The sequence below is a fragment of the Callithrix jacchus genome, chromosome 9 (assembly GCF_049354715.1).
Source record: "Callithrix jacchus isolate 240 chromosome 9, calJac240_pri, whole genome shotgun sequence".
In the NCBI taxonomy this organism is placed as follows: Eukaryota; Metazoa; Chordata; class Mammalia; order Primates; family Cebidae; genus Callithrix; species Callithrix jacchus.
Window position 1 is genome coordinate 46,399,643 of NC_133510.1, and position 14,836 is coordinate 46,414,478.

The window sequence follows — 14,836 nt, forward strand, 5'->3', positions numbered from 1 at the left end:
TGAAATAAATTAAATGTGTGGTGGGAGAGAGAGAAGAGCGTAGCAAAAGGTGCGCTGGGGTGGCAGAAGCAGGAGGCAGAATTTGGGATGGGTGGGGAGCCCGCCAAGTATTTTGTCAAATGGGTGATGTAAAACCTCGAAGGTTTTTCAGCCAAGAGGAGATGCCTTCAGATTTGCATCTTGAGACAATTTCACTGGTTGTCATGTTAAGAATGGCTTAAAGAGAAGCAAGGCTGGAGTCAGAGGAGCTACTTGGAAGCTGTTTTGTACTAGGATGGTGATATAGTGGTTGGAGAAATGGCAACTGTCAGGGTATTTGGAACAAGAATGGATAGACATTGGTGATCTTCACTTGGATGCGTTTGAGGGACAACCCCTGTGTTTCTACTAGAGCAACAACATAGAGCAGGAGTAAGCAACTTATAGCACATAGACCACATTTGCTCGGCCCCCTGTTTTTCAAATACAGTTTTATAGAAACAGAGCCATGCCCATTTTACCTATCCTCCATTGCTGACATCAGGCATGGTTCTAAGTAATATACATAGGTTACATATATTACGCTCATCTATCCCAGTTGACAAACATGAAGTGTTGCTATTAACTCATTTTACAGAGGAGAAAACTGACATACAGAGATTCTCATTTGCACCCATAGTTTCAGTTACCACCTCTATGCCAATGATTCAGTAATACCTCTATTCCACACCTCTCCCCTGAGCTTCAGAAAGGTGGATCTCTCAAAGCCACTATTAGCGACACTTTATAACTCATATGACCCAAACCAGACTCCTCCTTATCCCCTCAAACCACATTCTCTTTCAATGTTCATTTTTTCTTAGTGAATATCACCAAATAGATGAGCAAGTCAGACCCAAGGAGGCCTCCTTGGTTCTTCTCCTATCCTTGTCTCACCTTATATCATCCATTTTTCTCTTTCTTTCTTTCTCTCTCTCTTTCCTTTCTTCTCTCTCTCTCTTCCTCTCCCTTCCTTCCTCCCTTCCCTATCCCCTTCCCCTTCCTTTCCTTCCTTCCTTTCCCTCCCTCCCTTCCCTTTCTTCCTTCCCCTCCCTCCCTTCCCTTCCTTCCTTCCCTTCCTTCTTCCTTTCCCTCCCTCCCTCCCTTCCTTTCTTCCTTCCTTCCTTCCTCCCTCCCTCCCTCCCTTCCTTCCTTCCTTCCTTTCCCTCCCTCCCTCCCTCCCTCCCTCCCTCCCTTCCTTCCTTCCTTCCTCTCCCTTCCTTCCTTCCTTTCCCTACCTTCCTTCCTTCTTCCTCCCTTCCTTCCTTTCCCTCCCTCCCTCCCTTCCTTCATTTCCCTCCCTCCCTTCCTTCCTTGCTTCCTTCCTTCCTTTCCCTCCCTCCCTCCCTCCCTCCCTCCCTTCCTTCCTTCCTTCCTTCGTGTCTTACTGTGTTACCACTGCAGCCTTGACCTCACTAGGTTCAGATAATCTTCCCCCTTAACCCCGTGAGTAGCTAGAAATACAGACACACCACCACGCCCGGCTGATTTTTGTATTTTTAGCAGAGACGGGGTTTTGTCGTGCTGCCTAGGCTGCCACCTTATCTCCATTCTTGCTGAAATCTGGCTGTTTCTCTCCACTTCTATTACCAACCACCAGCCAAGTCCAACTTATTAAAAGGATCATCTCATATGTGGGTTCTGTAACAGCTTCTTCAAAATCCATTCCTCTCCACCCAGACCCTCTTCCAATCTCCAAACTGCAGCCAATACCATTCAATTATGTCACCACTTCTGCATAGGCCACCTAATCCTTAACCTTTCAGTGGTTTCTCTTGCCCCTGGGCTAAGCTGAATTTAAAACTGTTAAAGCTAGAGCTTCTTAAGGTAACTAGTAAGTGCAGTGACTAATATGCCTGGTTTACTCCAGCTGTTGCTGATTAATAGCACTCCCGAATGAAGAAGTTATATTACTCTACTGTAGGGAAAAATTTGTACTTCAATGGAAAACTGAATTGTTTAGAGCAAACCTTTAAGAATTTCTGATTCTGATTCCATGTGCCCTTTAATTGGGGTTTACATTGTTTCATTGTTTTTGAGTTATTTTATAGATAACGGATAGAAATGCAAAATAATTCTTGCTTGTCCTTATGCAAGTAAGTTCTGAAGGTCAGGGTTCAATTAACTTCTTTCCCCTACTGTGGAAGAAGCCAATTTCATTTGCATATTCATTTCAATATTTCTGACCTATAAATGTGCCTGTTCTTTGAGAGTTTTTATATCTGCCTGGTAACTTCATTAAATGATTTAAATAAACTGTATAACTTAGTTTATTTTATACCTATATGACAGGCTTTTACTTTATTTTTGCTTTTTAAAATTATTCTTTAGCTCTCCATGAGGCACTACGTGGCTGGCCCTTTGCCTGCTCACTAGCCCGAGCTCCATCCTCTTCTGTCTACTCCAGTCCCTGCTCTCTTTTGCTCCTTTGTTTCAGCCCTCCTCAGAGATGTTCTTTTGTCCTGAAACTCATTTTCATACCAGGTACTCACCATCCCTTCTTCCTTTAGTAAAGTTCTTTAATCTTTCAGATTTCTGCTCAAGGATCACTTGCTGAAAGCCTTTCCAGGCCTTTCTGAGTCAGTACAATCCATTAATAGAGGCTCTTAGAGCACAGGCAGCTCTTCTTACAATTTTACATCTGTCTGTGGGATTCCTTAACACTTTCTAACACAATTAACACTTTTGTCTCTGGCTGGGGGCAATGCAGGATAACCGGATGGTGGTATGCTCTCAACTCTTCCCCAGCAACTAGCCCAGTGCTTCCAACATGGTGGATACACTGTTTATATTTTAGACAGATTTTCGAGTAGCAAGTACCTACTGCTCAGGAGACAGGTGGACTGAAAAAAATATATTTGGGAGTCATCAGCACATAGGTACAGCCATGAAAATGCTCGAGAAGCAAAACCATTGGGAGGAACAAAATGAAAGCTATTAGAGACTTTATTTAGGTGGAATAATGGGACAGAAGCCCTTGAAGGGGAGGAAATAGAAGCAGTTAATACAGATGGTGGCCAGGCCCCGTGGCTCATGCCTGTAATCTTAGCACTTTGGGAGGTTGAGATGGGTGGGCTGCTTGAGTCCAGGATTTTGAGACCAGCCTGGGTAACATAGCAAAACCTGGTCTATACAAAAATTAGCCAGGTGTCAGGGGAGGCTAAGGTGGGAGAATCGCTTGAACCCAGGAGGCGGACATTGCAGTGAGCCGAGACGCTGCCACTGCACTCCAGCCTGGGTGACAGAGTGAGACTCCGTCTCAAAACAACACTTATTTTATAAGCTACCCTGGACTTACCAGAAACATTCGCCACTCTATGGTGGCACGTGATCTGCCTGGACTCTGTGGTCTTTGGAGCTTGGGACCCCACCCCAGCATAAGAGGACTTTCTGCGCCTTTTATAAAGGAGAGGAAATGTGCAGGTTTTTTGAGTTGATAAGATTAGAGCTACAGTATATTGTCAGTAGTGCTGTATGAAACCATGCAAAAAAAACCCCAGGCTTTCACCCAGAATAAACTGCCCTCCCCTCTTTCCAAGATCAAGTCAGCCCCAGTCACCACTTCCTATTAATTTAAAAACCAGGAAGACTCATAATTTAGGCTGACGTTGCCCCAGGAGAACACTGTAGGTAGATAAGACAATAGCTATTCCAATCCCCCTTTCCCTTTCTAGGCCGTGTAGTATTTCTAACATTACTTTTCCAGTTCTCTTTCTGAATATTGCAATCACGAGCCTACATTGGAAAACTGAAAACAGTAAACAGTACGATTGGAGCTCTTGATGGTCTTCTTTGCCTGAAAACGACGAAAGGCTTGGAGATCTTCGGGCAGAAACAGCCCTTAGGGGATGCGAGCCTGGTAGTCAGTCCCATAACACCCAGAGTTACAAATTCGGTTTGGGTAGGTGGCGCAAGGAAATCTAAAAACTGGATTCACGTTCTCCCCTTTCAGTTTGCACATAGGGGTCGGTGGCAGACGAGCAGACACACAAATGTCAATCCCTGCCTGCAAACCCTCGAGGACAGAAAATGTCTTTTGTCAGTTGGATTTGGAGTCGATGGAAAAACTGCCCTAATGTAGTTTCCTTAGCCTTGACCGAGGGGCGCTTCTCAGCCAGTCACCTAGAGGTTGTTTAATAAACAAGGATGTTCGCGAAGTACCTGTGCTTGGAAAGGCGCTCGCTCGCGGCGCGCTATCTCCGGCCACCGCAAACGACCCAGGTGGTGGCAGGGACAGCCGCCTCTGTTTTCGCGACTGCAGACAGACTGGGACCAGGCGGTTGGAGGCTCCTCCGTAAGGGATGCTGGAGAAGCTGCGTCGTACCACGCGCCTGGCCCTGGCGAGCGGCCCGGGGTCGTGGTACCCAGCGCCCTGCAGGCCTTGCGCCGGGGCTTGGCCACGCCGCCTGCTTTCTCGACCAGCCGCGCGCTCGGTGCCACCTCCGCTCTCTGCAGCCCCGCGGCGCCGCAGCCTCCCCATGGCCAGCCCGCTTCGCTTCGCTGCGGCCCTTGCCCGCCAGGTACCTCGAACCCGGGCGTTTGCGGAAGGGGGGAGGATTGGAACTCGGGTCCTGGTAGCTCGCAGGCCTGGCCGGGCGCCTTGCCGCGGTTTCCTGTACCATCCTCCTTCGCCTCGCCCTCCATTCCGCCTCCAGCGAGGCGTCTCCTCTTCCCCCATCCCTGCCGGAAATCTAGAGGCCGAGCCTGCAATCTCCGCCTCGGCGAGGTGCAGGCTGGCTAGGTCTAACACCCCCATGGGTGACCTGCTCCGGAGCGCGGCGAGGACCGCCACGGGGACGTGAGGGTAGCCATGGACTCGCTCTGAGGGAGGAGGCGGGAGCGGAATCTCTGGACTGCCAGAACCCACAGCCACATCCTACATGCCTTTGCCACCCCAAAATATTTTGACCGCAGCCTTCTGCCTCCTTGGTTCTCTTTTCCCCCCTCCCTCCCGTAGTTATTTAGCAGATTAGGCTTTGAAACAAATGTCTGCAGGGTTTCCCCAATTAGTCTGCTTCCCTGTCTTTATCTTTTAAATTGCCCCCTAATACCATGAGGTTTAAGGTGTTGGGTGGATGCTGCTGTATCTGAGGACCCTGCTAGTGGAGAAAATGGTTCACGCCCGTCCTCTTCCCCGTCCCCTTTGCAGGCTTGCCATTGTGCGCTTGTGATTGACAAGACCACGAGGCTGAGCGCGCCCTGGAGATTTTTCTGTAAATGGCTTAACACCCCAGTCTAGACTATTTGCTCGGGTATAAGGGAGACAATTGTTTTTTTGTTCTTTGCCGGTGAACCCTGGCTCTGTGGGGCTGACCTGGAATTTAACCAGTCTTCCTTGAGCCAGCCGAGGAGGACAAAAACCGCCGAGACCCCGGCAGGGTGGGAAGTGCAGGGCGGGAAGTGCAGGGCAGCACTCCCAGGACGCTCTTGTTGGAGGTTCGTGCCTGGGTGCTTGGTTGTCTGATCCTCCTTTTTCTGTTTGCGTGGGTCCTGGAGAAGAGCGCACGGTATCATGGTGAGTCATGTATGTTACCCCGGGTCCCGCTCACCCACCTGCATTTACTTAATGGTGGTTTAATGCTTCTTTAAGGACTGCAGTAACGGATGCTCCGCGGAATACACCGCAGAAGGAGGATCAAAAGAGGTGGTGCGGACTTTTAAGGTAAGTTGCTTGCTAGATGTTAAATGTCTGAAGCAACATTCAACCGAGTAGATCCATTTCTTGTTGAGATTTGGGGGAATTTTCACTGTGTGCGTTACTCAGTACCCAGGTTGTGTTGCCGGACATTTAAAATTCCACTCTTAGAGCAAAAAAGCCGTTTAGAGAGCGACAGTACATTCATCACACAAAAATCATCTAGCATCTAATTGCTGATTTTGAGTCATAAATTTTTGCTTGAAAAATAGTGAATTTGTAAATATTAACCTAGATGTTTATCTGATTCCATAGTAAGTACAACCCTTCATTCTACTTGTAGAACAAGTTTAAACTGTGATTTTTCTCTTCCAGCAGCACATAACACACTACAGTGAAAGTGTTGCATTTCCTTCTTTTCTGTCTGAATTATGGGGTTTATATTAAATGGCTCCTACTTCACAAGGGAATAGTGAGGAACAAAGCAAGTTGGAATTGTACAAATACAAATTAAGATGGAATATTGTTTTTTCTATGAATCATTATGTCCTGCCCTCCCTCCCCATGGAGGTTTTGGCTTTTTCTCTTTACGCCTAGTGCTGCTCTTCTGCCTGTTTGAGTCACTGTCAATTGTCATCCATAGCACAGAGTGTCCTCATGATCTCACATCCTGGTGGTTCAGAAAGGGAAGGAAACTTGACTCATCAATTTCTTACACATTCAGCTCTCTCTCAGTGTGCTAGGGACTATGCTATGCATTGGAAATCCAAAGGTGAATTCAAGATTAGGTCTCTACTTGCAAGGATTTTTTATTTTTCTTTTTTCTTCTCTTGCTGTCATCTTAGCAAGGATTTTTTAAAAAACAAAATTAGAATATTGCAATTTTTTTTTTTTGAGACCGGGTCTTGCTCTGTCACCCAGGCTGGAGTGCAGTGGCACGATCTCAGCTCACTGCAATTTCTGCCTCAAAGTTCAAGTGATTCTCCTGCCTCACCCTCCTGAGTAGCTGGGATTACAGGCTTATGCAATTATGCCAGCTAATTTTGTATTTTTAGTAGAGATGGGGTTTTGCCATGGTAGCCGGGCTGGTCTCACTCCTAGCCTCAAGCAATCTGCCTGCCTCAGCCTTCCAAAGTGCTGAGATTACAGGTGTGAGCCACCAAGCCCAGCCTGAAGAATTCTCTGTAAAGAATAATGTCAATTCAAATATAAATAATCTTTTCCTTTTCTTTTTTTTTGAGACAGAGTCTTATTCTGTTACCAGACTGGAGTGCAGTGGCACCATCAATTAGGGCTCACTTTCAGCCTTGATCTCCCAGGCCCAAGCAATCCTCTTAGCCTCTCAAGTAGCTGGGGCTATAGACTTGCATACCACTAGGCCCAACTAATTTATGTCACAGGGAGATGAGATCTCCCTGTGTTGCCTAGACTGGTCGCCAACTCCTGGGCTTATGTAGTCCTCCCACCTTGGCCTCCCAAAATGCTGGGTCACAGGCATAAGCAACCATGCCTGACCATAAATAATCTTTTTATTTGTTAATTTAGATTTCTGTATATTAGGTTTTAGTTAGGGATATTGCCTATTGACATGTATTTACACATCAAAACATGAGTTATGATGGATGTATTCACAGCACACATGTAATAAGGCATGTGTTTCTTCCCTGATAATTTAGGGAAGAAAAATGGTAGATTTTATAGACCATCTTGGTTTTTGACATACTTTTCTCTTTTTTAAATTGATACATAATATGTGTACCTATTTATGTGATATTTTGCTAGAAGCATAGACTGTGTAATGATCAAGTCAGAGTCTTTGTGGTGTCCATCACCTTGAGTATTTAGCATTTCTATGTTTTGGGGACATTTCAAGTTCTCTCTTCCAGCTATTTAAAAATATACAATCCCATGCACAGTGGCCCATGCCTGTAATCCCAGCACTTTGGAAGACTAAGGTGAGTGGATCACTTGAGGTCAGGAGTTTAAGACCAGCTTAACATGGTGAAACTCCATCTCTACTAAAATTACAAAATTAGCTGGGCATGGTGGTGCACACCTGTAATCCTCAGGAGGCTGAGACAGGAGAATCGCTTGAGCCTGGGAAGCAGAGGTTGCAGTGAACTGGCATCCTCTTCCTCATGCCACTGCACTCCAGCCTGGGTGATAGAGTGAGGCTCTGTCTCAAATATATATATCCTACATTGTTGTTAACTATAGCAACCCTACTCTGCTATGAGTACTAGAATTTATTGCTTCTATTTAACTGTATGTTTGTACTCAATAACTGACCTCCTTCCTCCACCTCTACCCTCCCCACCCCCTGCCATCTTCTGATGTCTATCATTCTATTAATACTCTCTTCCTCCATGAGATCAAATTATTTTTCAGTTCCCCCATGTAAGAGAGAACATTTGTTTTTATGTGTGTTTTTTTTTCCTGTGTTTGGCTTATTTCACTTATCATAATGACTTCCAGTTCTATCTATGTTGCTGCAAATGGCACAATTTTACCCTTTTTTAAACGGCTGGATAGTATTCCATTGTGTATTTGCACCACATTTTCTTTATTTGTTCATTGACAAACACTTAGGTTGATTCCACATCTTGACTATTGTGAATAGTGCTGCAATACACATGGGAGTGCAGATATCCCTTTGACACACTGACTTCCTTTCCTTTGGAAAATACCCAGTGGTAGGATTGGTTCATATGGTCCTTCTACTTATAGTTTTTTGGGAAAACTTCATACCATTTTTCATAGTAGATACACTAATTTACATTCTTACCAACAGTGTATTAGAGTTCTCTTTTCTCTGCATCCTCATCAGCATCTGTTATTTTTTGTCTTTCTAATAGTCATTCTAACTGTGGTTGCTTTTGATATATTTTTCTACCTTTTTGTTAATCTACATATTTATAACATTTCATATTGCCTTTTGGGTCTCTCTTGGGTAGTTTTCATATTGCTCCTCCCACCCCAATTATGATGCAGTCATATTACAATGAGGATGCAGTTTTGCAGCAGAGCCTAGCAATGAGATATGCCATTACACATCCTGGTGAATCTTTCTGTGGACTCCAGGATCCTCTTCTTTTGAAAGAGGTCAGCCATCTACTTCTTCCAATTTTTCTGGCTTCACATATCTCCACAAAATGCAACACTGCAAATCTGCAGTTCTCTTCATGATCCTCTTTATTAGATTTTAAAAGAGTATATCTAAAAGATGATGAGCATAGCACCTAAGGCTTTCCAACTGGAGTAAGAATAATGCACAGGAACCTAGAATAAAGTTATTAAATGTCCAATACAAGGGCCGGGCGCGGTGGCTCAAGCCTGTAATCCCAGCACTTTGGGAGGCTGAGGCAGGTGGATCATGAGGTCAAGAGATCGAGACCATCCTGGTCAACATGGTGAATCCCTGTCTCTACTAAAAATACAAAAAATTCGCTGGGTATGGTGGCGTGTGCCTGTAATCCCAGCTACTCAGGAGGCTGAGGCAGGAGAATTGCCTGAACCCAGGAGGCAGAGGTTGCGATGAGCTGAGATCTCACCATTGCACTCCAGCCTGGGTAACAAGAGTGAAACTCCGTCTCGGAAAAAAAAAAAAAATGTCCAATACAGTTGTAATGTAGACTTGATTTTTGAAAAGTACCATCAAAGAAGAGAAGAACAAATGTGCTATACAATGATGAGTAAAATGTTCTGACAGGCTAGGTGCAGTGGCTCACGCCTATGATCCCAGCATTTTGGGAGGCCGAGGTGGGTGGATCATTTGAGGTCAGTAGTTCGACACCAGCTTGGCCAACATGGTGAAACCCAGTCTCTACTAAAAATACAAAAATTAGCTGGGCGTGGTGGCATATGCCTGTAATCCCAGCTACTCGGGAGGCTAAGGCACGAGAATCGCTTGAACCCGGGAGGTGGAGGTTGCAGTGAGCTAATATCATGCCACTGCACTCCAGCCTGGGCAACAGAGGGAGACTCTGTCTCAAAACAAACAAACAAACAAAAAGTGTTGACTGAACACTGGCTGAAACAGTCTTCAGGTACCTTCAACAAATTTATACTTCCCTGCCCCGAGCCTCCCTCTTTCAGAACAAATGATCACCCAACAGCAAACTTTGAATTAGGAAGTTGTTTTTAATATGCCCTGTTTTTGTCAATATTTCTTGCCATTTCACAATCAGTTTTTAATGGCATTCCAAATTCTTTCACAGACATATGGTGTGAAACCTCCTGACTTCAATGTCATCAGGGAATATAGAACATTGGAAAGAGACAGATTAATTATGCAGAAGAAACTATCATTTGGTGAAATATTTTCATTCATCTTTGGAAAGGAAATTTAGAAAAAGAAAACAGTTTTTAAAGAACACTGAAATAATTTGTTTATTAAATTTGCTTCCTTTAGGAATTTTTCTCTTAGAACTACATTTCATATCTGCCCCAAACTAGTCACACATCTTCAGCTAATAGTGCTTATTTACACTTGAACTTTATTTAATTGTATCACCTAATAATTTAGTATTGTTAGGTAATTTCTCTTTGAGCTCAGGTTAAAAGCTCTTATTTTTAGTTTCCAGACTTGCAGAAATTTTTTCAAATAGAGGAAAGTTCATGATGAGATTATAAAGCCACCTAATTTTATATTACTTTGAAAAACTGGATATACACCAGGCTTGGTAGCTCACGCCTGTAATCCCAGCACTTTGGGAGGCCGAGGCAGGTGGATCACCTGAGGTCAGGAGTTGAGACCAACCTGGCCAACATGGCGAAACCCCATCTCTACCAAAAATATAAAAATTAGCTGGGTATGGTGTCACATGCCTGTAGTCCCAGCTACTCAGGAGGCTGAAGCAGGAGAATCACTTGAACCTGGGAGGCAGAGGTTGTGGTGAACCCAGACTGTACCATTGCACTCCAGCCTGGGTGACAGAGTGAGACTCCATTAAAAAAAAAAAGAAAGAAAGAAAAGAAAAGAAAAATTGGATATAGGGCAGTCCTTAGGTACAAATCAGAAAGTTAGAGGTTACTATTCATATCATTAAGAAATCATGTGTCTTATGAAAGAATGTAGTGGTTTACTGAAATAAAACTCGTACCTAGTAACGTAATAATTTATCTTTATCAAAAATTTAACTGGTATGATGAAGTTCTAACTGTAAAAACACTTAGTTGAGGTTAAAAATCATCTTATGGTATCCCTGCTTTGCCACTAATTTGATCTTTCTGGAATAGTGGGTCCTAGGGGTATTTTAAGGAGCGGTCTCAGAAAACTAAAAATTATATATACTGGACCATAATCATTCTTGTCACCTACTCTCATCTTTCTGGTTTTGTTTGTGTCTTACTACCCCCTCCCCTTTTTACTAAGTAGTCTTAGTAGAAGAAAATTTGCATTGTCTTACTGTATTGATATGGCTCCAAATATTTCTTAGCCCAGGATCCTCCCCATTCACTGAAGAAAGCTAATTAAAGCAAATCACAGATGTTCACTGTGCAAGAATACTGTGAAACTATTCATGTACTAAAAAGTTTGTGTTTGAATTTCATTCTTTTAAATCCTGGACCTCTTCTGTGAGTGAGTCTATCATTCATTATGGGGTATATCTGAAAATAGCTAGACATCTTCAACATTTAAGAAACACTTTACTATTCTGTGTGCTAGGCACTGTGTTAGCTTTGGAATTCAACTGTGAATAGCCAAAGTTCTTATTTGCAACCCCAGAATAAGGGTTGCTAAACATTTTTTTTTTTTAATTTGAGATGGAATTTTACTCTTACTGCCCAGGCTGGAGGGCATTGGCATGTCTCAACTCACTGCAACCTCTTCCTCCCAGGTTCAAGTGATTTTCCTGCTTCAGCTTCCTGAGTAGCTGGGATTACAGTTGCCCACCACCACACACAGCTAATTTTTGTATTTTCAGTAGAGAAGGAGTTTCACCATGTTGGCCAGGCTGGTCTTGAACTCCTTACCTCAGGTGATCCACCCGCCTCAGCCTCCCGAAGGATTGTGATTACAGGCATGAGCCACCACTCCTGGCCTGCTAAACTTTAAAGGCCTAGATGATAAATATTTTAGGCTTGAGGACCATCAGGTTTCTGTCACAACTAGTTGACTATGCCACCATTGAAGATACAGTAATGGTGTGACTATGTTCCAATAACATTTTAATTCCAAAACACGCCAGATTGCTGCATTTGGTCTGCAAGTAAAATCTGCCTGACCTAGTCTAGAGGATAACGGGAGAGAAAAGGGATTCAAAGATAAACATACTTTAGCTGGAATATATTTCTTTAAATTAACTTATTGTACTTAGCAAAGAGTCTTACATTAACATTTTTACTTGAATTAAATAGTGGTAAAACAGGCTGGGCATGGTGGCTCAGCCTGTAACGTAAACACTTTGGGAGGCTGAGGCAGGCAGACTGCTTGAGCCCAGGAGTACGAGACCAGCCTGGGCAATATAGTGAGACCCTGTCTCTAAAAATATATACAAAATAATAATAGAACAGAGTCAATTTTTTATTGAAACTTAGCATTTTATTGGCATATTATAAAGTAGCATTACTAGACTAGCCTGAACATTACAGTAATACTCTGTCCTTAATGCCTTTTGCTTCATTGCAGTATGAGCTTTCTGGTTGTTTTAGAAAATGTTTTTCAGCCTGAATATTATTCTAAAAATATAATTTACTGTCATTCATTATATATCAAATGATTCAAGTAGCTGCAAGGCAGTGAATTAAGCAGAATTAAGTCATTTAAGAAATAATGATAAGAGCTGATGATGTAAAGTGAATGCCCGTATTTAATTTGGGAGGGAAATGACTATCTTTGTGTATTCAAAGAGATGGAGTTTGGCATCCCATAACAACCTGATAGAGGTTGAACTTGCCCCTGGTTTTTTAACTGATCAAAAATTTCCTTCCCTGGTATTTTTGACAGCATTCCACAGCTGCTATAAAGTTAGTGGTGGTATCGCATGCAATTTGTATGCTTAATGTTTGGCCATTTGCAGTGGGCAAACTGGCTATGTAGGGAGCTGGTGAGATGCTGCTTGTGGGGAGTTGTTTCCTATTACTCTGATTTATCTTTGTTTAAATAAGAGTTCCTTTGTTCACTGTTTCCTCCACACAGAACAGAGGATTTATATCTTAGTGTTCATTCTCGACTTCCCTGTTTTCAAAGAGGAAAACATTTGCTTCGCTTTGTTCATTTCTTCTCCAGTGCACCCAGAGGATTTTGAAGGCTTATGCCAACAATTCTTTGGGGCAGTTGGAGTGTAACCATTGCCAAGTAGCAGTTTGGTACTTAATGACATTCTTTTTAGTTTAACAAATCATTGTGAGTGTTGCCATTTTTTTGCTCTGGAAAACACCCCTCTCCTCTTTCCCAAACACAAAACATGAGTCCTGTGTTGAGAGTGAAAAAGGGATGTATATTTTTTTGCATCATTTTACCCCATCTGCTATTTTGTCCCTCTTGTATTTATGACTGAAATTTGGTTCTGATATTCTGTTAGGCAGTGTACATTGCAGAGATTATGAATAACTAGCTGAATTCTGAATGCAGGCATGATTTGTTCAGCTCACAAAGTGTTAAATTTCTTGCCAATATTTAAAAGTCAAATGATTTCCCTTTTTGCCCTCTGTATCATCTAGCCAGTGAATGCCCAGTAACTTTTTCTTTAAATAGTGATGATTTTTCTTCCTTAGGCTAAAGACCTTATAGTCACACCAGCTACCATTTTAAAGGAAAAGCCAGACCCCAATAATCTTGTTTTTGGAACTGTGTTCACGGATCACATGCTGGCGGTGGAGTGGTCCTCAGAGTCTGGATGGGAGAAACCTCAAATCAAGCCTCTTCAGAACCTGTCATTGCATCCTGGCTCATCGGCTCTGCACTATGCAGTGGAAGTAAGGACATGGGAATTAAAGAGAATATGACATGCTTGCACTTCACTGTGGGTACTAAGTAGCTTGTCCTGGTAAATAGCTCTTGGGCAGTATGGGCTGTATCATATTTACCAGAGGAAGCTGAAAATGTCTTTAAAAATTTTCCTGTAGACAGTTGGATTGAGGATAAATCTTAGCAGCTAATTTTTCGGATAATCTTGCATTTTCTGCAATGTCAATAAAAAATTATTTAGAGCAAGTAGAAAGGACAGCTGGTGGGAAACGTGGTAATTAAAAAGCCAGCACTATTGATATTTTAATAAGTCACCTCTCTTCTTAGATCTTCTAATAATTGAGAAAGGGTCATTGAGTACAATACTATGATTAGATTTTAATGCTAACTCCATGTTTTATGACCAGCAATAATGTCTAGTTATGCATATTAAGGAACATGGAATTAAATGTCCTCCTTCAGGCATGAGTTGAACTAATTATAAGTATAAAATGTTTAGAGAATTCTTTCCCTGGTCCTTTTTAGGATACATGATTAACCAGATGCACAATAAACTTCCCATTGTCTTGATTCTCATTGTTTTTTACTTTTGAATTTGCTGGGCATCTTTCCCAGAATATTAGAGGTGTTGGAAATAATAGTCTTCCTATTAAGCCCTAAAATATGGTAATAGTAAAATATTAATAGATACAATGATAAAATAAGGACGTTGGTTTATTGAATTCCTGCAATACATTCTGTGTTATGTTCCATATATGAATCATCTCATTTAATTACCTTAAGTGAGAAGGCATGTGATTAAGCATTCAGGTTCTGAAGACAGACTTCCTGGGCTCAAATTTGGTCTCAGTTGCTCCATAGGAACCTTTATGACTTGGGGAATTTAGTCATTTGTGCTTTAATTTCTTTATCTATAAAATTGGGGTAGTTATAATATCTATCTTACATTGTTCTCATCAGTTTTTCTAAGTATATAGAGTCATGTCTGGTGCATAGTGAGAGCCCAGTTGTTAGGAATCATAATTAACTCTTGAAGCAGTGGTCTCATCCATTATAAAAGCAGGCTCAGAAAACTTGTTTCTTGCTTAAGATTACACAGCAGTAAGGGTGGAGCTAAGGTTCCAATGAGACTCTTCTGACATATAACCCCTAAATGTATACACCAAAACTACTAGGAAGCTTTTGTAATTAACTCCTTCAAAATTATAAAATTGTATAATTTTGGAAGCATATTCACTGTCTATATGTATCCACCAAATGTTGAATTTAGG

The 14,836-nt window shown here is 42.4% G+C and overlaps 1 protein-coding gene across 4 annotated transcripts in view; it reads left to right on the forward strand.

The window, feature by feature from the left end:
* Positions 1 to 14,836, forward strand: part of BCAT1 (branched chain amino acid transaminase 1) — a 111,552-nt gene that overhangs the window by 37,719 nt on the left and 58,997 nt on the right. Inside the window, exons 1-3 of one of the 4 annotated variants that reach the window (XM_035256066.3) lie at positions 4,264 to 4,538; positions 5,609 to 5,680; positions 13,373 to 13,573. In XM_035256066.3, coding sequence (XP_035111957.3) covers positions 4,320 to 4,538; positions 5,609 to 5,680; positions 13,373 to 13,573 — 492 coding nt within the window. In that variant the 5' untranslated portion in view covers positions 4,264 to 4,319. Of the gene's footprint in view, positions 1 to 4,263; positions 4,539 to 5,177; positions 5,534 to 5,608; positions 5,681 to 13,372; positions 13,574 to 14,836 lie in introns of those variants that run through there. The other 3 variants (XM_035256068.3, XM_078339084.1, XM_035256067.3) reach the window with 3 other exon arrangements.